At 62.1% G+C, this 24433-nt stretch overlaps 1 protein-coding gene across 1 annotated transcript in view; it reads left to right on the forward strand.

The window, feature by feature from the left end:
• The first annotated feature begins 538 nt into the window (after positions 1–538).
• The window catches only part of SLC6A3 (solute carrier family 6 member 3), a 37303-nt gene continuing 13408 nt past the window's right edge, over positions 539–24433 (forward strand). Inside the window, exons 1-7 of the mRNA XM_042957153.1 lie at positions 539–878; positions 2050–2181; positions 8358–8583; positions 16016–16154; positions 16879–17013; positions 21970–22073; positions 23274–23398. Coding sequence (XP_042813087.1) covers positions 539–878; positions 2050–2181; positions 8358–8583; positions 16016–16154; positions 16879–17013; positions 21970–22073; positions 23274–23398 — 1201 coding nt within the window. The remainder of the gene's footprint in view (positions 879–2049; positions 2182–8357; positions 8584–16015; positions 16155–16878; positions 17014–21969; positions 22074–23273; positions 23399–24433) is intronic.

Here is a 24433-nt window from a genome sequence, read left to right on the forward strand (position 1 = left end):
GGGTGCCAGTGGGGGGGAGTAAGGCAGGTGGCAGGTGTAGGAACAGAGAGGGTGCTGGGGGGGGAGCAAGGCAGGTGTAGGAACAGAGAGGGTGCCGGGGGGGGGGAGCAAGGCAGGTGTAGGAACAGAGAGGGTGCCAATGGGGGGAGTAAGGCAGGTGGCAAGTGTAGGAACAGAGAGGGTGCTGGGGGGGGAGCAAGGCAGGTGTAGGTATAGAGAGGGTGCCGGGGGGGGGGAGGGGAGAGCAAGGCAGGTGGCAGGTGTAGGAACAGAGAGGGTGCCGGGGGGAGCAAGGCAGGTGTAGGAACAGAGAGGGTGCCAGCGGGGGGAGCAAGGCAGGTGGCAGGTGTCTGTCCCGAGGTTTCCACGGGCTGTCCCTCACCCCCACAGGAACGTCCCCTCTCCTAGTGTCCTCCACCTTGGCCGTGGCGTCTCAGGTGCTTGGCACGTGCTTGTTCTGCCCGAGTCTGCTCTCGCGGCGAGGCGCCCCGCGCGCCGGGCTCCTGAGCCGCTGCCCTCCTGTGTGTGCTTTCTTCCTATGGTGGCTGAAGGCCGGAGGAGGACGCACCGAGTCCGAGTCCCCAGGCTGCGCACGAGTGAGAGCCAGCGCCTGGAGGTGCCGATGTCTTCCGGCGTGGCCCCAGCTAAGGAGCCCGACGCTACGGGCCCCAAGGCCGTGGAACTTGTCCTGGTCAAGGAGCAGAATGGGGTGCAGTTCGCAAGCTCCACCCTCATCAACCCCACGCAGACCCCCGTGGAGACCCAAGAACGAGAGACCTGGAGCAAGAAGGTCGACTTCCTCCTGTCGGTGGTCGGCTTCGCCGTGGACCTGGCCAACGTCTGGCGGTTCCCCTACCTGTGCTACAAAAACGGCGGCGGTGAGTCCGGCCCCGCCCCCCCCCCCCCCCGCCTCGCTGAGCAGCCGGGGCGCAGGGTCCCTGGGGGCGGGGGGAGCCCACAAACACGGAGGCAGAGGCGGGGCCGGTGGCCGGAGCAGGCGAGGAGTCACCTTGCGGGGAGCATTCTCAGGTGCCCGCAGAGCGGTACCCTTGGCCGACTTAAACCAGTGTCCGCGAAGAGGTGCGGAGGCCCTTGAGTTTAGAGTAGCGGAGAAAGTCCCGAGGCGATCGCACGTCCCTCCCCCTGCCCCGAAGCCAGCCAGCCCTTCCCCCACAGCTGCCTCTGGACTAGAAAACGAACACAGGCACGGGTCGCCCAAAGCCCTCGGGCGGAGAAGCCCCTCGAGTTGGTGGCCGCTCCCCGTGGTCACTCAGTGCCGCACGCGAGGGCTTTGGAAGAACCTCCGTGGGAGGCCCTCCCAGCCCCCACCCCGTGCTGAGGGGAGAACACTGGGGCCCAGGCAGGTGCAAGGAGCCGTGGGGCCTCCCTGCCTCCCCCTCCCCACCCCAGGACCGGAGCCGTGGCAAAGCCCCCTCGTGTGGGCCAGGGCCCATGAGGCCCCGAGTTTTGTGCCTAGGACGGGGAGGGGGGGCTGCCACAAGAGGGCCAGGCGCCACCCTGGAGGGACCCCGGCTCCTCACGCGGCACCTGTGAACATAACCCCCGGACGAGGCAGGCTGTGAGGACGGAGAGCTGGGGGTGGGTGACGGAACCCACGAAGGGCAGGACTGGACCTCAGCTCCCGGCGGGCAGTTACAGCTCACGAGGGGCGGAGGCCGGCGTCTGCAGGGCAGGGGGGAGGCCGGACCCAGGAGCAAAGACGGTGTGTGGGCAGGGGCTTGATCTGCTCTGCTCTTGGGTTGATTTCAAGCTTGGCCCAAGGGACGGCCGGGGTTTCAGTGGGGGGCGACGTGTCAGGGCGCTGATGACAGTGGGGGCCAGGCAGGGAGGTAGGGGGCTCACCCAGCCCAGCCAGGGACTTCCCCTCGGAGGGCGGCCACGCAGGGAGCTTCAGGGGGAAACCGGCGGGAGATGGGGGAACGCGGTCGTGCCCGCGACCTGGTGTGGGTGGCGCTGGGCTGGCCGCGCCCCGGGGAGCACACGGGCCCGTCCGCAGCCCGCGGGCTGACGCGCTGTCCTGTCCCACAGGCGCCTTCCTGGTCCCCTACCTGCTCTTCATGGCCATTGCTGGGGTGCCGCTCTTCTACATGGAGCTGGCCCTGGGGCAGTTCACCAGGGAAGGGGCCGCGGGCGTCTGGAAGATCTGCCCCCTGCTGAAAGGTAACGGCGGGACGCCCCCACACCCCGCCGTGGCCCGGCCCAAGCCGCGTGCGTTCGCTCCCGCTTTGCTCCCCGTCTCTGCCCCCGGACGTACCGTCTCAACTCTGGTCCTCCTTTCAACCTGCGATGACGGGATTCAGGAGCGTGTGTCCCCGCCGTGAGGCCTGCCGTCCGAGAGCCGTGTTGTCGGCGTTTACGCGCTAGATAGGAAAAAACACCGTCTGTCTGTCGGTCTGCCCTCTGCCCGTCACGGTCCGTCCATCCACCCGTCGTCTCTCTGCGTCGGTTGGCCACGGCCGTGTACAACCCCCCACGCGCTGGGCGGCCTGAGGAGTAGACGTTTGTTGCCTTACGTTTCCGGAGGCTAGAAACCCGAGATCAAGGTGTGCTGGTGGAAGGCATTCCTCCTGAGGCTGTGAGGGACATTCTGCTCCAGACCTCCCCCACACGCGTCTCTATAACTCTAAGGACGTCGGTCACACGGGACTGGGGCCCACCCTCACAGCCTCAACTTCCCTTGATTACCTCTGTGAAGACCCTGCCTCCAAATAAGGTCACACCGTGGCGTACCGGGGCCTAGAAATTCAGCAAGTGAATTTTGGAGGGGACGCAATTCAACTCATCACGTGATCTGTCATCTGCGTCCGTCTGTCTACCTGTCAACCACCTATCACCTACCGTCCAGTATCTATCCACCTGTCACCCGTCATGTATCAACCACCTGTCATCTGTCTGTCATCCTTCTTCCATCCCCTGTCCCCCATCCCCCAAGTCCCCTGTGCCCCTGTCGCCCGCCCCCCCATCCCCCATCCCTCCATCCCCTGTCCCCCCCCAGTCCCCTGTCCCCCATCCTCCCATCCCCCATCTCCCGCCCCCCCACCCCCTGTCCCCCATCCCCCATCTATCTCCATCTCTCTCACTATCTATTCTCTAGCGGGCCACCTGTGTGTATCTAGGGATCTAGTTTTATGCTGGGCCCTCCCTGCAGTCTCCTGCTGAGATGCCAGGGCGCCACGAGGCAGGGGCGCCTGGTACTGAGCCGAGGTAGGGAGCCTGGCAGCCAGGTCCTCCGCGGTCGCCTCCCTCCACCTTCGTGAGAAGCCCAGGGAAGGGCCCTCTGTGTTGTCCCCATCCCGGAGACTCGGGCACCAAGGATGATGTCCCTGGCCGGGGGCAGCATGGGATTGAGTCCCGGCCGTCTCCCTCTAAGCGCCGCCTCCAGGCCACACCGCGCCTGCGGAGCCCGTGGCTCGGGGAGGATTCGTGGGGAGACGCGGGCGCGCTGCCGGGTTTCATCACGAGAATGGCTGCTGAGAGATCAGTCCAAGGACTTCCCGAGAAATCCTTGAAAAGTCGGTGTGTTTGCGGGAGGACGGAAGCCCCCCTGGTCTCCGGGACACGCGAGGATGGGCCGGTGGGTCATGGTCAGTGATGGCAGCTGCCGGGGCCCGAGGAGCGAGGACGGCGCGCGGCCGTGTGGCCGGGGCTCCGGGGGCACCGCCCGCCCGGCAGCGGAAGCACGGGGACTGGCCCGGCCCGATGTCCCCTCTGGCGCTGTGCGGGTTTCCTTCTCAATGGCCCGCTTGCCGAACTTGGGGATGGTAGCAGCTTGTCCCTCCGCTACGTGACCGGTGGGTCCCCCAGACAGAACTCAGGAGAGGCCTGCCGCTCCCCCCCACCCCCCTGCAACCTCAGAACAAGGCCCGCGGCTGTGGCTTCTGGTGCCGGGCCTGGGTGTCCCCTCTGCGGGGCCACACCAGAGGCCGGACGCTGGTCTCTTCCTCTGTGAAGCCCCGATGGAGGGATGTGGCGGGGGAAGCAGCTGGCGCCGGTGCCGAGAGCAGACGCCGCGGCGTCTCCGAGCGGGCGCGGCGTGGACGCGGCCGGAGCGGCCCATCTCCCCGGCCCGCGCACCGCCAGCGCCGTGGTCAGTGCTGTCCGTGCATCCTCGGGTGACCCCCGGGGGGCAGTGCGGGGCGGGGGTGGCCTCCCGCTGCCGGCTGCCTTGTTGGCTTTGCGGGCAGCGGCCCTGTGCGTCTGCAGCGTGTCTGCTTCTCACGTGCCCCAAGCCGGGGCCCCCCGCTCCCGCCCGGACCCCCGAGCACCCACCGCCCTGCATCTGTATGTCCTGCCAGGGGAAGGAAGCTCTCCAGAGAAGCTGCCAACATAGATAGGTTTTTATATTGCAGTCTATAAAGCGTCAATAGTGACTGATTCCCGAAGATCTCAAAGGACGACTTAATCCTTCTTTTTTAAAATTTTTGATGTTTATTTATTTTTGAGAGAGAGGGAGAGAGAGTGCGAGCAGGGGAGGGTCAGAGAGAGGGGGAGGCACAGAGTCCGAAGCAGGCTCCAGGCCCGAGCTGCCAGCACAGAGCCCGACGCGGGGCTCGAACCCACAGACGGGGAGATCATGACCTGAGCCAAAGTCGGGCACTTGCAGACTGAGCCCCCCAGGCGCCCGTTAGGACGACTTAATCCAACGGAGGGGTTAATAGGAAAACGTGAGCCCGGTAGCAGGAGCTCCAGCACCCTCAGGGAGAAGGGGAGCCCAGATGTGGGGCGTCTCACCTCCCTCCGGCCCGGAGCACCCCCGGGCAGACACCGCTTCCTTCAGATTTCCCTCTGCCCCACAGCCCCACGTCCACACTGCGTGCAGCCCAAGACACCTTCTGTCCAGTTCTGGACACCCATCCGTGCGGAGGGCCGTGCTGGGGCTGCGTGGCCCCTGTGGGTGGACTCTCTCTCTCCCCCTGTCTCTCTGTCTCTCATCTCTCTCCGTCTGCCCCGTCTCCCTTCCTGTCTCTCTTTTTGTCTCCCTGTCTCTCTCTGGGGTGGGGGGTGGGCTCCACCGGGATGCCCCCGCTTAGGTGGCCCAGTTACCTGCCAGACACAGACCTGCCTCCCGGTGCTTTGGAGACACGGCACCCTGTTTTGCCGAGTGTGAGACAGTTGTGATATTTTCGGTGTGATTCATCAAACTCCTCTTTCTAAAAAGAATTTAAAGTAGCTTAAAACGAGATAAAATACACACAGTTAACTGTAAAGGCTAAAGTTTATAAAGTCAACATAAAGAAGTACTGAGGAAAACAGAAGCTTCAGAAACCAGACATTAAGACCCGTGGCTGGAATTCACGGTTAGTCCTGGGGTCCCAGGAGCAGGAACTGAGCAGGAGCCAGGGCTGGGCGTGTCGGGCGGGGAGCAGGGGTGGGAGCAGGGGCTAGGGGGGAACAGGGGCGGGAGGGAGCAGGGGCTAGGGGGGAGCAGGGGCAAGGGGGAGCAGGGGCGGGAGGGAGAAGGGGCTGGGGGGAAGAAGGGGTTGGGGGGAGCAGGGGCTGGGGGGGAGCAGGGGCGGGGGGGAGCAGGGGCGGGAGGGAGAAGGGGCTGGGGGGAAGAAGGGGTTGGGGGGAGCAGGGGCTGGGGGGGAGCAGGGGCGGGGGGGAGCAGGGGCGGGAGGGAGAAGGGGCTGGGGGGAAGAAGGGGTTGGGGGGAGCAGGGGCTGGGGGGGAGAAGGGGCTGGGGGGGAGCAGGGGCTGGGGGGGAGCAGGGGTGGGAGGGAGCAGGGGCTGGGGGGGAGGAGGGGCTGGGGGAAGGAGGGAGGTGGCGGGAGTGGGCGGGTCTCCCATGTTTTCCTGGGAACTCAGGACAGGGCGAGCCTGCCCGCTGGGGGACGCTGTCCTACGCCTTCCGAGACAGAAGAGTTCTGTCAGGTGCAGCTTTATTTGAGGCTCCTGCAAGGAGGAACATCGCTGCAGCCGCCGGGAGGGGGCCCAAAGTGACACGAACGGGAGCGTGGTGATGGTGGCCCAGCCCGTGGGCTCGTGAGGCTGTGTCCACCTGGGACAGACTTGGAGTGACCCCACAAATAGCCCACCTTCACAGCCACCTTCCTGGGGACTGGGCCCTCTGCCCAGGCACGTGGGCACCCGGAGGGCCGCCCAGGGGAGGCGACCCTCGTATGTGGGAGGGCCTCTGGTGCCCGGCTGCCACGGGGCAGGCCCTCGTGCTCTGGGAGCCACATCGGCCCACGGCGACCTTGTCACGCTGGCAGGAAGGTGGAGAAACCTAGCTTGGAAGGGGGCTGTGCGCGGGGCACGGGTGCAGGAAGGGCCGCGGCCAAGATAACTCTTCCTTCGCAAGGTGGATCTGGATCTGCTTCGGGTTGGTTCAGAGGCTCCCTTGACTTCCCCAAGGGTCAGGCTGCACACTTTTAACCTCAGAATGGTTTCAAGTCAGGCATCCACAGTCGGCCCCCTGCCAGGGAGAACCTTCTGTGATGCTCTTCTAAACAGCACGGCTTCCCAGCACCGTGGCTTCCCCACAGCACGGCTTCCCCGGGCAGATTCGCTGTAAACCGTGGCCCGGCCTCTCTCCTGGGAACCCAGGGAGCAGAATTGCAATATAGCTTGGTTTAGTGCTGACCAAGTCCACGTTGGAGAAGACCTTGCACAGAAAATTGTGTTGTGGTCACCACTGCTGCTGCACCCGTATTCCGAGAGGGTTTGCACAACAGGGCCCGTTTGACTTTAGGGCCCTCCCGATACGGGATCTGTTTAATGTACGTGCACCAATGAATTTTACTGCCTCTTTCTGCTGCCGGGGTAGGAAGGCGACTTCGGTGCAGTGCCCTGAGCATTGAATTACTTCTGCTCAGGGTTCCGTTCATAAAAGACAACCCAAGCCTCCTCCTATAAACACCACCTCGAAGGCATGCTCCCCGCCCTCCTGCCCCCTCCCGGCCACGAGCAGGCAGGACGGGGACGTAGCAGCCAAACAGACTTTAGTAAAGCAAGCCGGAGGTCTCGTCCACACGAGTGCTGCCTGCGAAGCCGAGACGCAGAGCTGGAAGGAAAATAGCCGTGCGTGGGGCCTACCGCAGGGAGCCGCCGTAGCAGGACCGGGGCGGCCTTGCCTGCTTGAGCAAGGGCACCTTGGCCAGTGGGCGGAGGCCAGACCCATCTGCCGTGAGTCAGGACAGCACAGCCCCAAAGACCGCTTGTCACTCTGCCCTCGTTCACGAGGGGCCAGGAGCCCCTCGATGACAGATCCCAAATGCCAGGTTTCGTGACACTGGAAAGGTCACTTGAAAAGGCCATCAGTGGCCTCAGGAGACTCTGGATGCTCATGCATGGCCCCGGGTGACTCCAGGTGGCTCTGGGTACCTATGAATAAACCCAGATGACTCTGTTTGCCCTGGGTCGTCTTGAGGGGGTGTGAGCAGCCATGGGTGGCCATAAATGTCTCTGAGTGGCTCTTGGTAGCTGTGTGTGGATGTGGAGGACCCTGGTTATCTAATGGCCATTGGTGGCCCTGGATGGCTCTGGAAGATACCGGGTATTCTTGGGTGACCTGTATGGTTTGGGGTGGTCTCTGCTGGGTCTTGGTGGTGCTCTGCATTCCTGGGTGTCCCGGATGGTCCTACATTGTGATGGGTGGCACTAGATGATTCTGATGGCTGTGTGTGGCCTGGGGGCCCTGCATGACCATGTTGATGCTGAGCGGCCGCAAGTGGTAGTGGATGGCCACAGATGGCCCTTAGTCACACTGTCTGCGGGTACCTGGTTCTGCCAGGGTGGCCCTGGTGACCCTGCATGTCTCTGGGTGCACAGAGATGGCCATGGCTGTTTCGGGGGATTGGGCACCGTCCTTTTTCTGTGACCCTGGCAGGAATTCTGGCATCTGAGCGCTCACTGGTTGTCTCTGGTACTTAGAAAAATTGCCGGGCGTCCAAGGTCCAAGGAGCCGGCCTGGGGAGGGGAGGGCCTGCTGACGCCGGGTGCCTCCGCCCAGGCGCGTGCTGACGTCATGTGTTCCCTGCCCAGGCGCGTGCTGAAGCCGCGTGCTCCCCACCCTGACGCCGTGTGACCCCACCCAGGAGCGTGCTGACGTCATGTGTTCCCTACCCAAGGCGTGTGCTGACGCCGTGTGCCCCGCCCAGGCGCGTGCTGACGTCATGTGTTCCCTGCCCAGGCGTGTGCTGACGCCATGTGCTCCCCGCCCTGACGTCGTGTGCCCCCCCCCCGCCCGCCCTGACGCCGTGTGCTCCCTGCCCAGGCGCGTGTTGACGTCGCGTGCTCCCCGCCCTGACGCCGTGTGCTCCCCGCCCCCGGCGCGCGCTGACGGCGTGTGCTCCCAGTCCCCGGCGCGCGCTGACACCGTGTGCTCCCTGCCCTAGGCGTGGGCTTCACGGTCATCCTCATCTCCCTGTACGTGGGCTTCTTCTACAACGTCATCATCGCCTGGGCGCTGCACTACTTCTTCTCCTCCTTCGCCGCGGAGCTGCCGTGGGTCCACTGCAACAACACGTGGAACAGCCCCGACTGCGTGGACGCGCGCTCCACCGGCCCCGGCTCCGGCCCCAACCGCACCCTCCACACCACGCCCGCCACCGAGTACTTCGAGTAAGTGGGGGTCCGGGGACACGGCCCTTCCGTGGCTGCCTTGGGCAGGGCGGGATGCGGGAGCCCCGGGGGGGTCGGGCGCCCCGGCCGCGCTGCTGCCCGCGAGGTGTGCCGAGGGCCCTTGCCCTGTGCTGCGCCCCCGTCCCGTGCCCGTGGGCTCTCGGGGGGCGCCGTGCCGAATCCCACCTCTGGTGGCCCAGCGACGCTCTCGCGGGGTGAGTCCTCGGCAGCCTTGGTGTGGGTGCGGGAGGCTGGCGGAGGCGGCGCACGGAAGGCAGGGGGGCGGGGGGGGGGCACCGGGCTCTGCCTCGTCCGCTCCCCCGGCCACCCCTGCACGCTGTGCAGGACTCGTCTCCAGCCTTGTTCAACACACTGACTGTTGCTTTTTCCGAGATGTTCTGTTCCCGGTACAAACGCAACATTAGTTCTGGTCCGAGTCTGCCCTCGGTCCCCACGTCCAGTGGCGCTCCCGGTGCCCCCCCTTCCAGCCCCTGCCCTCCGCGCCACTTGGCATCCAGCACCTGCGAACACGTCACTCTGGCCGAATCTGTTCTTCTCGGGGTCCTTTCTGCCACGGCTCCTGCCCCCCTCGCTCTCATCCCACGTGGTCCGACCCAGCCTGGAAGGGCCGTCAGTGGCCCGATGGGTACATCGCTTCTCCTCAGAATGCACACACTTGCCGAGGACCCGCTGTGTCCCAAGGCCGCCCTGCTGGGGTGATGCCGACCTGGCCTTGGCGGAGTGGTGCCAGAGACGCGTTGGTAAACGTGGGCGGGCGGGTGGGGTGTGGAGCTCTAGCGCTGGCGGCTCCGGGAGCCCCTCCCGGGTCCCCGCGTAGCTCAGGCTGCCCCAGCGTCCCCACAGGCAGCTTCTTCCGGAGATGAGCACAGGGCATCCCGGGGGCTTCCCGCTGACGCCAAAATTTCACAGCCAGTGGGACGTTTCTTCTGGGGACTGAGTCTCGGCTGCCCGCTTCCATGTATTCTGTTAACGTTTCTATGTGGAAATGAGTCTGCTCACAACTTAGCAAAAGGAACTTCGACCGACGAAAATAAAACAACTCTGGTTTCACCAGCAAATAGGCACCTTTGCGAAACACGCGTGGAGTTGAAAACCGTGAGCTGAGAAACACAGTGTCTGGGTGCCTAGGCGTCAGCCCCGTCCTTCCGAGAAGACCCAGGGACTGGGCAGGTGGACAGACACCCCCCCCCCCAGGATCTCCATTTCTGTCCCAGAACGGTTCGAGGAGGCCTTTCCTGGGAGAAAGGGGCCCCGTCCCGGGCACAGGGGAGAGAAACAGCGCCTCCGGGCAGCCGGGAGACCCGACCTGCGGACGTCCAAGATACCGCCAGCAGGGAGGTGGGTGTCCTGGATTTGAGCTGCGTTTCGGACACTGAGACTCCGAATGCTTTGTTCTGGGATTCTGAGCCCCGAGCGGGGACCGAATCTCTGTCGTGGAAAGTGGCCTCGAGGGGCGGGGACAGGTCAGGTGGGTTGGGAGAGTCTGGGGCGATGCCGGGAGGATGTTCTCCCCAGGCCGTGGCCAGGAAGAGCAGTCAGGGCGGGTGACCGTCGTGTGCCATGGGACTTGCTTGTGTTTTTAGGACGCCGTCGGTGGCGGTTGGCGACTGGAGGAGAGTGAACGGGGGGTTGAGGGGAGCGGGGGGGCCGTGAGCCCCGCCAGCTCTCCGGGGTGGCCGGCTGGTTTCAGAGGTCTGTCTGTCCCTCTTGACTTGCCCAAGAGACGCCGGCCAGGCGCGTCTGTGAGAAAGGAGACCGGGGGAAGTTTATCTGATGTGTGGGTGGGACTCGCAGTGCGACGAGGAAGCGAGAATTGCCCAGAAAAGGAGGAGTCGAGTTTGCCGTCGCTTGCCGCTGTCTCGCTAACTGCTCCGTTTCCCAAACGTGACGCTGATGGGCCGGGCCCCGGCTGCGTGTGCCCTCCCCCTGTGGCCCAGGCTCAGCTTGGCTGGGATCAGAGGTAAGGGGTCCGCAGGGGACCCCCTGCACCAGAAAGGGGAGATGAGGACCCAGTGGCGCGTGAGCACCTGGGGCCCCGCGGTCAGGCCCACCACGCTGAGGGACGCTCAGCCGCTCGGTGCTGGCTTGGGTCTAATCCGTCGTTACACCAACAAATTGGGGACTAAGGTTTCGTGCTGAGGCGTCTCCCGCTATTTCGAGATGGCTACCCGTGCAAGTTTGAAGTTTGGAGAGCTCACGGAGGCTGGAAGGTGCCAAGTGACGCCATTGGGGGCCACCTGTCTTTTGTTTGGAGGCGTGGACGGATTCACGGGGGAAAGGACTCCGCCAAGCACGTGGCTCCTCCTGAGACCCCAGAGTGAAAACTGATGGTGCTGTTACTCTCGTCACATCTTCCCCAAGAAAGCGGAGCCCCAGAACCGCTGTCCTCAGCAGCCCCTGCGCCAGCCGAGGGTCCTGGTTTCAGTCCCTGGTGGGCGTGCCCGAGGAGACCCTGCAGGCTCGGAGCAGAAGCCAGAGGCTCGTGGCTGTGGCTCCCAGGGCTGAGAAACCGTGCAGGGGACTCGCTGGACGGCCATGAGGGCCGAGCCAGGACTGCGCCCGTGGGCTTGGAGGCCCCCAAACAGGCTCGTGTAACTCCAACCACTTTAAACGTCCCCGAGTCCCACAGACGCTTATCAACACCACCTTCACCTACTTTCCGCTATAAACTAGAGAGCTGTACGTTTAAAGCTACTTACACGTTTGCCTCTAGGAGACGGCTTTAGCTGCTCCCCCAAAGCTCCTTGTGCTGTTTTTACTTTCATTCGGTTCCAAGTATTCCCTGATCTGCCTGGTAATTTCTTCTTTGACTCATGGGAGATTTTGGAGGCGTTCCGTTTAGTGTCGAAAATTTTGGAGGTTTTCTAGATACGCTTCTGTTCTTGATTTCTGATTTAATTCTGATTTAGTGACATAATATACGTATAAAGCCTCATTGTTCCAAACTCTACTGAGACCTTTCGCGCCTAGCGTGTGGTTTACGCTGGTGGGTATTGTGGGTGCACTGGCACAGGACGTGAGTCCTGCTGTCGCTGGGAAGGGACTTGCACCCACGGGTCGTGTGAGCTCCTGTGCCACCCGCCGGGTCTTCTGCGTCCTCACTGTCCGCCGTGCTACCGGCTGTGGGACGTGCTGTGGGAATGTGGGCTGTGCATGTGCCTCCTTGTCTTGATTCCATCGGCTTCAGCTTGACTTGTGCTTCTGGGACTCTGTGGCGAAGAGTGTGTGTGTGTGTGTGTGTGTGTGTGTGTGTGTGTGTGCCAAGTCTTTGAGCGGACCCATTTCCATATAAAACGTCCCCCTTGGTCACGTTCCTCGTCCTGGAGCAGCTTTGTCCAGCAGCAGCGTTCCTCCCCGGCCCCCGATGGGCCGTGTCTGCACTGGCACCTTTTCCATCCTGTGTTTTTAACCCACGTATGTCATAGCGAGCGCGCGTTTCCTGCAGGCGGCGTTGAGATGGTTCTTGCTGTTTCTGCAGAACAACCACCTCTGCCTCGTCATAGGGCTTTCCGTTCAATAATCACCCACGAGGTCGGGTTTAAGTCTTTCGTCTCCATGTTTTTCCTGTGTGTCCCATCTCTTTGTGTTCTGTTTCCTCTACTTGTCCCTCCTTTTGAATTCATGAACACTTAGGCTTCCGTTTGAGTTACACCGTTGGCTAATCAGCTATAGCGGCTCTTTGTTTTAATTTCTGTGGCTGTTTACCGGGTTTATGACCCACATCTGTAACTCGTCACGGTCTACGTTCAGATGGCGTCGTGCCACCCCACGTGGAAACTAGGAGCCTCACAACAACGTGCTCCCATTCTCACTCCTGCCCTTTATTGTCACAGATTTTGTTTCCACAATCTGTTATAAACTCCACAACATGTCGCTACTATTTTTGCTTTAAACGCTCCGTTGTATTTCGGGTACGTCTAAGTGGAAAAATACCTTTCACGTTTACGAGCACATCCGCTGTTTCTGGTGCTCTCCCTGCCCTATGCAGATGCAGATTTCCATTTGGGCATCATTTCCTCCTTTCTGAAGGGTTTCCTTTAACACGTCCTACAGCATAGACTTGCTGGCAACGAATTCTCTCTGCTTTAGTTTTTCTGAAACATGTTGCCTTCTTCTGGGGGGAGTTCCGTAAATTGTGGTGAACTATACATAACAAAATACATCTCTTTAACCGTTCTAAGCGTGCGGTTTAACAGTACACAGTCACAGCACCGTGCAGCTGTCACCACCACCCATCTCCAGGACTTTCTCGTTCTCCCAAACTGAAGCTCTGTCCCCGTGAAACACTAACTCCCTCCCCACCCCCACCCCAGCCCCTGGCGCCCACTATCTTGTGCTCTGTCTCTATGAATTCGATGACCGTAGGGACCTCATGTAGGAAGAATCGTTCAGCGTTTGTCCTCGTGTCTGGCTTATTTCACTCAGCGTGATGTCCCCAAGGGCCATCCCTGCTGTAGCAGCTATCCGTTTCCTTCCTTTTAAGGCTGATCACTATTCCACTGTATGGATGAACCATATTTTTCTTGTTCATCTGTCGATGGACACTTGGGTTGTTTTTCTGTCTTGGCGCAATGAACACAGGGGTGCAAGTATATTTTCGAGTTAGTGTTTTCGTCTTCTTCGGATAAAGTTGAATTTTCATTTTGTTGGTGGTTTCCTATGCTGTGCAGAAACTTCCTAGTCTGATGTAGCCCCACTTTGCCCATCTTTAAATCGAATTGTTTGGGGGGCATTTTGTTATGGAGATACAAATCGTTCCATATTCTGGTTGTTACTCGCTTACCTATTTTCTCATTCTGTGAGTTACCTTTTTCTCTGTCAGTAGTGTCCTTTGATGCACAAAGTTTTTGTTTTGATGAAGTCGGTTTATCTATTTTGTCGTTGTTGCTTGTGATTTTGATGTCACATCAGAAAACCCATTGCCAAACCCAAGGTCACAAAGACTTGCCCTTTTCTTCCAAGAACGTTATCATTTTACCTCTTCCATCCAGTCCTTTTCCCGTCTCGACTTAAGTTTTGTGTTGTGGTTGTAGGCCATGTGTTCCGCCTGTGTGTCTGCTAATTTTCTTCTTCCACGTCGGACGTAGTAAGTTTGACTTTTGCATTAGGTTTTGTCGTCTTCCTTTAAGGACTGTTAGTTGCGTTCTGGCGGGAAGTTAATTTGCTCGCGGAGAGCTTTATCGTCTTGACGCCGGTCCGTAAGCTGTCTCTCGGTGGTTCTGGGCACTGCCGTGTGGCGCTTCGGGGCCTCCCCTGAGCTCCCCGTGTGACCCACAGGTGCCCCGCCCTGGCCTGTGGGAGCCCCTGGGTCCTGCACCGTGAATTGGTGGACACGGGGACGCGTCCTTCCCGGACCTCCGGCTGCCCGAGCTTTATCGACACTGCCGTCACTTGCGGTCCTTGGGACACACCTGCTCCAGCCTCGGGGATGCCCTGCCAGACAGGAAGCTGGGGCGTTACTGGGCTCACCTCATCCCTTGCCTTCTCCCGGGGGGGCAGCCCTGCATCATCTCCGGTCTCGTCTGCAAACACACGTTTGGTGTCCTTCGTCCGGCTTCCGATTGTCTGCCACGTCGCAGACCGGTACACGTGTGTGAGGCCTTGCAGGGAGGCCGAGGTGTGACTGGGCCTTCGGCCACGCGGTCTCCCTCGGTGCTGTCATCCCAAAGAGACTTCTGTTGATGAGGAGAGGGCCCGGGTGAAGTGGTCTGGCTGGGGGGCCAGGACGCGGGGGCGTCAGGCAGGGCCAGGGCTGCGGGGAAGGGAGAGGAGAAGGAAGTCGTTGGAAATCATGCTGCCAGAGGAGGCCCCGGGGAGGACAGACTCAGGGGAGGGCAGCCCCCGGTGAGGATGGACTCAGGGCAGGACGGGCAGGGCACAGCTGCCCGAGCGTTGTTGCCCCAGGGATCTCCACTCCTGGACCTCACACAGAAGACAGCATGTGTGTGTGTCGGGTCGGGGGCTCCTGTCACGTGAGGGGTGGCCTGCACTCCATAGAGGAGAGAGGTTGACGTGACACTTTGGTGGTGCTGAGGGAGCTGGGAGTGTCGAGTTGGGCTCTGTTCGTGCCCGTCACCCCCTCCCCCCGCCACGAAACTGTGATTCCGGAGTCTGAAAGCCCGGATTCCTCCACCATGGCTCCGGGATGCCTGTAGCTGGTGGGAAGCTCTGGGGTCCGCAGATTTCTACCGTGGGCGTCGGGATTCTTCTCTTAGGACCTCAGCAAACCTGGGCAGTGATGGCTCCTTTCATAACGGGGCCCCTGCGCTTCCTGGAGCAGTGGCACAGCCTGCCATCAGGGTCAACCCGAAATCCCGGCCACCGAGGCCAGGCAGCGGGTGCACGGTGAATGTGATGGTGCCGCCGCCTTCCCCGCGGGCGGTCACGGGGACCTAAGGGACTACGGTGCAGGGAGGCGCCCAGGACCCCACAGGTGGCCACGGGAACTAAGGGTTCTGTGTATCTAAGGAGAAAGCCTGTAAAGAGGCGCCCAGGGGGGCGTCTGGGTGGCTCGGTCGGTTGAGCGTCCGACTTCGGCTCAGGTCACGATCTCGCAGTTTGTGAGTTCGAGCCCCTCGTCGGGCTCTGCGCTGACGGCTCAGAGCCTGGAGCTGCTTCGGATTCTGTGCCTCCCTCTCTCTCTGCTCCTAACCCACTCGCATTCTGTCTCTGTCTCTCTCAAGAATAAATAAACATTAAAAAAGAAAAACATCTTAAGAGGTGCCCAGGACCCTCGCACACGGGCACGGGATCTAAGGGGATGCCGCGCAGAGAGGCACCCGGGACCCCCGCGGATGTTCGCAGGGATCTAAGGAGAGACCGGCCCCCAGGGAGTGCTCCGTGGGCCACGAGTCCCGCTGCCTTTCTTCGTGGCCTCGTGTTCTGCCCTTAGGATGGGTTCCCTCCACGAGACGGGTTCCTGGGCAAGCCTGGAGCAGAGTCGTCCTGAGTCCGTTGCCCGCGGAACCCTGCTCGAGGCAGCTGGAGCGTGAGAGCGGGCGCTGCCAGCCGTTCCGCCGTCCCCTGAGAGAGCGGCGAAGGCGTGTGTGTGACCCGAGCTCAGTCTCGTTTCTGCCGAGGGCGCCCTGGACCACCGCGCAGGGCACCACATCACCGAGCACCTTCCCTCTGGTTTCTGCAGCTCCGCAAAGCGGGGGCGCTGAGCGCGAGAGGTCGGGGCTGGGCTTCTGCGGGCTCCCGGCAAGATACAGCCCTGGAGGGCACGGGCCCCGCGCCCCAGCCGCGCTGGTGGGCCTGACCCTTCTGAGTGGGGTCTCCGGTCCCATCGGGCGGGGGATTTCCGCCAGGCCTCTTGGGGGCGGGGAGTTCTCTGGGCAAGCTCAGCTTTCCGGTTCCGGTTCCGGGTAGGGAGGCAGCACCCCGAAGCACCCACCTGTCCCACCCTCTCCAGGCGAGGCGTGCTGCACCTTCACGAGAGCCGTGGCATCGACGACTTGGGCCCCCCTCGGTGGCAGCTCACATCCTGCCTGGTGCTGGTCATCATCCTCCTCTACTTTAGCTTGTGGAAGGGAGTGAAGACTTCTGGGAAGGTGAGGCCTTGCCCACTAGGGAGAGGACACACGGCCATGCTCGGGGAGTGAACTTGGGGGCCGCGGTTGGGGTGGGGAGTGGAGAGGTGGGCCGTGGTACGTCGGGGAGGGCACAGGTGGCTGTGGTAGGTTGACAGGTGGACAGGCGGCCGTGGGTAAGGAATGGCGTCAAGAGAAAGGCACTCACGGCAGGGTGTTTGCAGCGTGAACGCAAGCACACATAAATTGGTTTTTGCCGATGAAAATATTTTGGTGGTTATCTGGGCACCCAAAGCAATTTTGACCAAAACGTGCATCGCTTGCTGTATGCATGGAGTAGGATACCAACCCCCGGGAGCCTCTCGGTGGACGGGTTCCTTTCCTCCCTCCGTCTCCCAGCCCGGAGTCGGTCGGCTACACGCCGACTACGCGTGCGTTTGCACACCCAGTGCAAATTCACTGCGTCTCACTCATCAGAGACTCAGCCCCTCCCGCCCACTGCTGCAGACCAAACGCAGAAGAGGAATGTCCCTTCTCTGCCAAATGGTCTGTTCCATTTTAATCCCTGGGAAAGTTACAGGGTAGAGGGCGTTAACGGTGCGCTGCAGGGAGACTTTGCTGAGCTGGCATCCTGTGACTGTTTGGGACGATGGGTTTCCCATCCGGAGGCCACCAACCACGGAGACGCTGTGCCCGCCCTGCCGGGGGGTGGCCGGTGACGCCTGGTGGCACTCTGCTCTCCCAGGTTGTGTGGATCACGGCCACCATGCCGTACGCCGTCCTCTTTGCCCTGCTTCTTCGAGGACTCACTCTCCCTGGGGCCGTCGACGGCATCCGAGCGTACCTGAGCGTAGACTTCCACCGACTCTGCGAGTCTTCTGTGAGTACGGCCTCGCTCGTGGCCCCGCTGTGCGCACGTGCTAGCAGGCTCCGTGCCGCGGGGCTCCCCCCGCGTTTTGGGGCAGGGACCCCGAAGGCGGCAGCGGGGCCGGAGCCTCTTACTTGCCCTGCTGTGTCCACCGGCCCCGGGCCCCGCCTGCCAAGTGCACCGTCAGGCCAAACAGAGGGGCCTGCGGGCGTGGCAGGGAGCTGAATGGACCCAATAAGAAAGTTGGGGGAGCAGGTCCCTTGCTCAGTCTCTGCAGGAACAGAACAGAAGGCTGCTTCCACCCGGCACCTTCCGCGTGGCCCACCCCTCTCCCAGACAGAGGCCCTCGGCTTCCTCTGCCCAGCCTGTGCCAGCAAGTGTGGCCACGCACCTGGAATGCAGCCCGAGCTCTGGCTCCCTGCTCAGCACGTGTGCACGGACCAAGGCCCCCTCCTGGGGGAGCCAGACCTTGTTGGTGACTCACGTATGGTGCCGTGGCACACGGGAGCCATCTAAGTCACGCCACGTCAGAAACTAGGTCTGCGGCGGGCCGTGCGTTTCTCCAGCACAGGACGCGTTCGTTCCGTGTGCAGATATTGGGGGACGGCCTCGTGAAGGGAGGAGGCCTGGCCAGGCTGTGGGACAGAGGTCTCCCAGGACGGGGAGAGAGAAGCCACAGCGGCATTTTAGGGAAACAAAACCCAGAAATGGGGGTGGCCATGGGCAGAGGCGGGCGGTGATGGAAAAGGCATTCAGGGCAGATCATTGAAAATTCGGGTGCACTAGATTTTTAGCAGATGGTGGGGACCCCAGTGGCTGCCCGGGGAATGGCCTCACGGGGAAGGGCGGCCGGGATTTGGGGGGACGAGGCGGGGGACCGGGGGCCTTTTGGATGATTGTTGCCCGATGCCACTAGGAGGCGGTGAGAGTCAGGTGTGGCGCTTAGCCGCGAGGAGGGAAGGCGCAGCCCCCAGGTAGAAATGGGGGCAACAGGTAGGAGGGAAGGCAGGTGCAGCTCCTAGCCCCCAGGCAGCAGGGGAGTGGCGGGGCAAGGTTGTGCAGGTGCAGCAGCGGTGAGAGGCACCCACAGGCAAGGGCGGGGTGAGCAGCACACAGCGGTCCACGCGAAGACAGGCAGCAAAGCCGTGAGAGCAGCAGGCGGGTGCTCCGTGAGAGCGAGGAAAGCGGGAGAGCATCCACATGGTGGAAGGCCGATGGGCAGACACGGTGTTCTTGCAGGAGGAGGAGGCTGTGGGTGTCAGAGGCCAGTGGCGGGAGGAGGAAGAATTCGAAGAAAATAACGTGAGAACGACGTAAAGAGGCTAGTACTTCAAGCGGGAAAACCAGGCAGTGCACAGGAAGAAGCCAGACTGATGCTGCGGAAAGACGCTCATGTGTGAGGCAGAGAAGAGGAAATGGCAGACGTGAGAGGTTGCCGAAGATCAGGTAGATGATGGATGATAGATGGAAGGTAGAATTAATAGATAAATGGATGGATAGATGCATCGATGGATAGGTAGATAGGTCTGTAGGTAGGTAGGTAGATGATGGATGGATGGATGGATGATGGATGGATAGATAGGGGGGTAGGTAGATAGATGATGGATGGATGAATAGATGAATTGATGGATGTTTATAGAAGTAGGTAGGTGGATAGATGCATATACAGATGATGGGTGGATGGATGGAGAAGTAGATAGGTAGGTGGGTAAATAGATAGATGGATAGATAGTGATGGATAGATAGATGATGGATGGATTGGATAGATGGATGATGGATGGACAGGTAGGTAGATGGATGATGGATTGATGGATGGATGGATGGATGGATGGATGGATGGAGAAGTAGATAGGTGGATGAATAGATAGGTGATGGGTGGATGGATGGGCAGATGGATTGGATAGATGGATGATGGATGGATAGATAGGTAGGTAGGTGGATAGATGGATGAAGGATAGAGGGATGATGGATGGATGGATGGAGAAGTAGATAGGTAGGTAGATGGATAGATGATGGTTGGATGGATAGGCGGATGGATTGGATAGATGGATGATGGATGGATAGATAGGTAGATAGATGGATAGATGAAGGGTGGATGGACGGATGGATAGATAGGTAGATGGATGATGGATGGATGGAGAAGTAGATAGGTAGGTATGTAGATAGATGGATAGATGATAGATGGATGGATTGGATTGGATAGATGGATGGGTAGGTAGATAGGTAGGTGGATAGATAAATTATGGATGGATGGATGGACAGATGGATTGGATAGATGGATGATGGATGGATAGGTAGGTAGATAGATGGATGATGGATGGATGGATGGAGAAGTAGATAGGTAGGTTGGTAGATAGATGGATAGATAGACGATGGATGGATGGATGGATGGATGGATGGATTGGATAGATGGATGATAGGTAGGTAGACAGATGATGGTTGGATGAATAGATGGATTGATGGATGGATAGATAGATGATGGAGTGATGGAGAGATAGATAATAGATGGAAGATAGATGTTTGGATAGATAGATGATGGTAAAACAGGTGATAGATGGTGGGTAGTTGCTAGGATAACGAGTGGGTGGGTAGACAGTTCGGTGACCAATTGACGGACACAGAGGACGGGTGATGGATAGATGATGACTATCTTGGACCAGTCAGTGTGACCCGTCCTCTCCAACCACTCTGTCAGCTCAGGGCCAGGGAGGGACGTGCACCAGGACAGAGCAGGCCCACGGCCCCTGGACTCTGGTGAGCCCGAGGTCCCGAAGAGACAGGTCCCTGCGATCCCGGGTCCAGAGGGCAGAGCCACTCCTGTCCTGCTGTGGGGTCCCGGCTTCCCTTTGCAGCAGCTCCTCCAGGCCTCCAGTGGGTGCGGCAGAGATGGGGCCTCACTGGCTTGCCGATGGTGCGGGGGTGTCCTCCCAGGGCTCCTCAGGCCCAGGCGCTGCCGGTATTTCCAACCCTCGACTCTTGGTGGCCACACACAGACATCCAGTGACCCGGGCGTCCTTCCCTGGGGCGTGGCAGCGGAGCCGTGCCCCACAGGTGCACCCGGGGACGCGGTTGCCCAGGCTGGCCCAGATCGGGTCACTGGCTCCCTGGCAGGCCCCCTCCCAGGCTCGGCCCCGACCCATCCCCCGGGGCTCGGTCCGAGGGGACCTGCTGGAAGCCCAGCCGGCACCCTCGCTACTCTCGGGAACGTCTGGGGCGGGGCTTACGCACAGGCTCCTGGCAAGCAGACAGGGCAGAGAGAGCGTCTGCCCCGTCCCTTCCCGTGTCCCTGCCCTGTCCTGACACAGAGGCGGCCCTGCATCCTGAGGTTCCGTCTCCGGACCGCCGTGCGGACAGGGGGCTCCTCCTCGGGGGTCAGCATCCTCGGGTGCATCCAGACCCTCGCTCCTCCATCGGCCGACCTTGGGGCCGCTTCACGGGGTGGGCCAGGTCCAGGCGGGGGCGGAGGAGACCCGTCCTGGGAGAGCTCCCCTTCCGGGGGGGGAGCAGAGGTCAGGAAGTGAAGGAAGCAAGGGCGGTTCCAGGTCAGCCCAGAGTGGCTGCCAGGTGGGTCCCAGCATGGGTCTCGGGCTGGGTCCGGAGCTGGGTCCCACGGGTGGCAAGGAGCAGAGGCCTGGACCGAAGTCCGGGAGGCACATCCTGGTTGGCGAGCCGCACGTGCAGAGGCCGGGTGCACGCTGACCCGGCCAGGGCTGAGCAGGAGGCAGGAGCCCCCGGTGACCTCAGCTCCTGCCTGCAGCCGCCTGGCCAGGCCAGCCGACCGGTGACCGGCACGCCGGGGCACGGGAGATGGCCGAGCAGGCGTCCCTTGGCCCACTGCCCACTCAGCCACCCTCGGCCTCGTGCTGAGGCCCAGCCAGCTGCCTGTAGCACACCGATCGTCAGAGTGATCCCAACACCCTGAGCGTGCCGCCCAGATGACAGGAGCCCTGCTGGTCCTGAGCGTGGGTGGACGGCCGGCCCCCGGCAGCCCTGGAGGCACTGCCTGAGGGTCCCGCCCACACGGGCCGCCACGGGCCACAGGGTCTTGCAGACACGGGCCCCGGAACGAGCCAGCCCCTTCAGACGGCAGCTGTGGCCTCGACTCTGCGGGGTGGTTCCCCCAGGGAGGGGGCCAGCTGCTTTCCACCCCCAGCCAAGGCCGTGCGGGAGCGAGGCGGTGCCCACCTCCCCGAGAAGCTCCCGTGTCACCTGGACGCAAACGCTCCTGTTGGACTTGAGATACCGTATCGGTCCAGTCATCGGCCACACGCCTTGTACACGTGCGTGCAGCCCCGGTGTCATCCGTGCTGGGCCGAGCAAGCACACACCAGTGTCTGAGTTGCAGTCAGGCCTCCCGGGCCCATCCACGTGGGTCGCTAAGTGTATATACCGTGTGCCACGGGAGAGACATAAAGCCGTGTCAGCGGGCACAGGTCCAATCGAGGCACCAACGTCCGTAGCATTAATAAATGAGTGACGGGTCTGGCCACGTGGATGACCTCCTGACATTCCGGGGGAAGCTGCAAACAAGGCCCTAAGACACGGCCCCTTTGCGTGCTGGGCTCTCGGGCCAGCGACACGGCAGGGTTATTCCCGGAGACGGCATTTGCCGCCGATCATGTGGTCGCTGTGATTTGCTGTTGGTAACAATGTCGTGTTTAAGTTCAGCCCTGTTCCACGGCCCCCGGTGGCTGTCTTTCGCATGGTTGCCTATGACAGCCACCTCTCCTGAGCCCCTCCTGTCCCCTCTCTCCTCCCCGGCCCCTCTGGGCCCTCTCGGTCCCCTCTGCCCTCCTGAGCGTGCCCTCTGCACCCCTGCCCCTCCCTCCCCACTGCCCTCCTGAGCGCGCCCCCTGCACCCCTGCCCCCTCCCTCCCCTCTGCCCTCTGAGCGCGGCCCCTGCACCCCTGTCCCTCTCTCCCCCTCTGCCCTCCTGAGTGCGCCCTCTCTCCCCTGTGCCCTGCGCAGGTCTGGATAGATGCCGCCACCCAGGTGTGCTTCTCGCTGGGCGTCGGCTTCGGGGTGCTGATCGCCTTCTCCAGCTACAATAAGTTCACCAACAACTGCTACAGGTGAGACCCGAGCGCCTGGCCCTGCCCCAGAGCCTTCCAGCTCCCAGCTCTGGAGAGAACGTGTCCCCACACGAAGGGAGGGAGTTTGCTGTTTGCAGAGCCTCTGAGCCAGAATGGCTTTTTAAGTGGGAACTAAAAGGCAGAAGTTACAGGCAAAATGTCGATTTTCCCTGTAAAGGAGGTACAGAGAACACACGAAGTGGCTCTTCACGCCCCCGGGAGGAAGCCCCTCCCACTCCCCCCTGAGGATCCCCCTCCTCCAGCCCCAGCTGCCCCTCCCCCCAGGGCCCAGGCTCAGGCCTCCCCCGAGACCCCCCCCCCCCCCACGATGAAGCGCCCACGTGTCTTCCCACCGGTCCCGCACCGAGGGAGCGGAGGCCCCAGACCCGGTGCAGGGCACCCGGGGAAGGCCCGGTGAGCTGCAGCCACATGCTGGACCCCAAATGGTTGCAGAAACCAAAGCAGGTTCATCTGGGACCTGCTTTCTTTGATCCTTATGGGGTCGTGTTTGTTTTCTTCGCGTCGTGGGGACAAAGACTGCAGTGAAAATACAGTGTGCACGGCCAAGTGGCCACACACGAGGGAGGACAGCCTCTGCCCAAGCCCACCTGGTCCTCACCCGGGTCCGGGCACCGTGCAGCTGCCCCTCCTCCACTCTGGCGCCCGATGGGCTGCCCCTGCCCTGCTGTCCTCCAGCCCTCTCAGTCCCCAGCCTTCAGAGCGGGGCCCCCGGGCCGGCGGTACGGGCACCCCCACACTGGGAACCAACAGAAGTACAGCATCTGGGCCCCACCAGACCCTCCCCCTCAGAACCTGCATTTTACCAAGATCCCCCCCGAGGCATCTAGGAGCCCTGCCAGACATGGCTGGGGACACCCTGGGCTGTCCGTTCTGCACCCCCGGAGTCCCAGCATTGAAGGCGGGCACTGTCTCACCTTCGGTGCCGGGACACGGACGGTTGGTCACCCCGGGGCCCGGCCGGGGCTGCAGCCTGGACACACCCGGAGCCTAGAGCTGCTCGGCCAAGGGTCCCGCCACCGCGAGCACCAGGCCGTCTGCGGTACAGCCCGTGGAGAGGCTGGCAGGGTCCCTCAGGGAAAGCGCCCCTCCAAAGCCACCTGCCCCAGACGCGGTACGTTAAGAACAATGGCAGGAGATTGTCGCTGCGGCAGCACGTGGCGGGGCTGTCTCGTCCCCCAGAGACGCGGTCATCACCACTTCGGTCAATTCCCTGACGAGCTTCTCCTCCGGCTTCGTGGTCTTCTCCTTCCTGGGGTACATGGCCCAGAAGCACAGCGTGCCCATCGGAGACGTGGCCAAGGACGGTGAGTCCCCCTGGGCAGGCCCGGGCGCCCCCAGCTCTGCCTGCTCCACGGCCCTGGCCACCCCACCCGGTCCTCCCAGCGTTTACCTCGCGCAGTGGGAGGGAGAGCCGGGGCCTCAAGTGCAGCTCACGGGAGTGTCACGTGTTCCAGAGCGGAGAACCCACTGTACTCGGTGAAGCGACGCTCCCGCCGCCCCGCTCCCTCCCCGCTGCCCACGAGCTCCCGCCAGAGGCCTCAGAGCTGCAGCACCAGGCTGTACCGCCCAGTCCCTGGGGTGGGACCTGGCACACAGCTCCCCCCTGGACCTCATTTGCACCTCGGCGGGGGGCCCTGCAGCTCGGGGTGGGGTCCCTGAGCTCCTCCAAGCCACACAGACGGCAGGGCTGGAGAGAAGCCGGGTGGCTTGGGACAGATCTGGAAGGGATGCGCATAATGCCGGAGAGATCCTGAAGTCTCAGACACACAGGGCAATGGAGACGCATGTTCCCAGCCCACGCCCCCAGCCGACCCGCAGACAGCAGGTGTGTGAGTGCGGAAGTGGCCACAGGGGGGTGACACGGGGAGCAGGAAGCGTGCCCGCAGGCCGGGCTCAGGTGTGGGGTGCGGACGGGGCCCCCTGGGCATTTGTGGGGGCTGCCCGGTCCTGGCACGCGGGTGCAAAGTCCCGGCATTGATTGGGTCGGTGCGGGACTCCAGGGGCTCCTGAGATCACGACAACCCCTCGCCTGCCCAGGACTGCCTGGCGGGTCAGCGAGGAGGACTCTACCCCTGCGCCTCTGTCCTGACCCCTCGCTCCCTCTGGGAAGACACCTCTCCTCCTGGGGGCTGCTCCTCAGGCTCGGGGAAGCCCTGAGTCTCACTGACTCATTTCCTCCTGGGTCTTTTCACTCGAGTCAGGGGCAGGGCAGCTGCTCAGGGAGGGGAGGAGGGGAGCAGAGGGCCGCCCCGCCCGTGCCCGCCGCTGGCAGCCATCACCCCGTCTGGTCCTTGCGGCGCTGAGGCCTCAGACTGCCTCCGTGAAAGTAAGAGGCGGAG

The sequence above is a fragment of the Panthera tigris genome, chromosome A1 (assembly GCF_018350195.1).
Source record: "Panthera tigris isolate Pti1 chromosome A1, P.tigris_Pti1_mat1.1, whole genome shotgun sequence".
In the NCBI taxonomy this organism is placed as follows: Eukaryota; Metazoa; Chordata; class Mammalia; order Carnivora; family Felidae; genus Panthera; species Panthera tigris.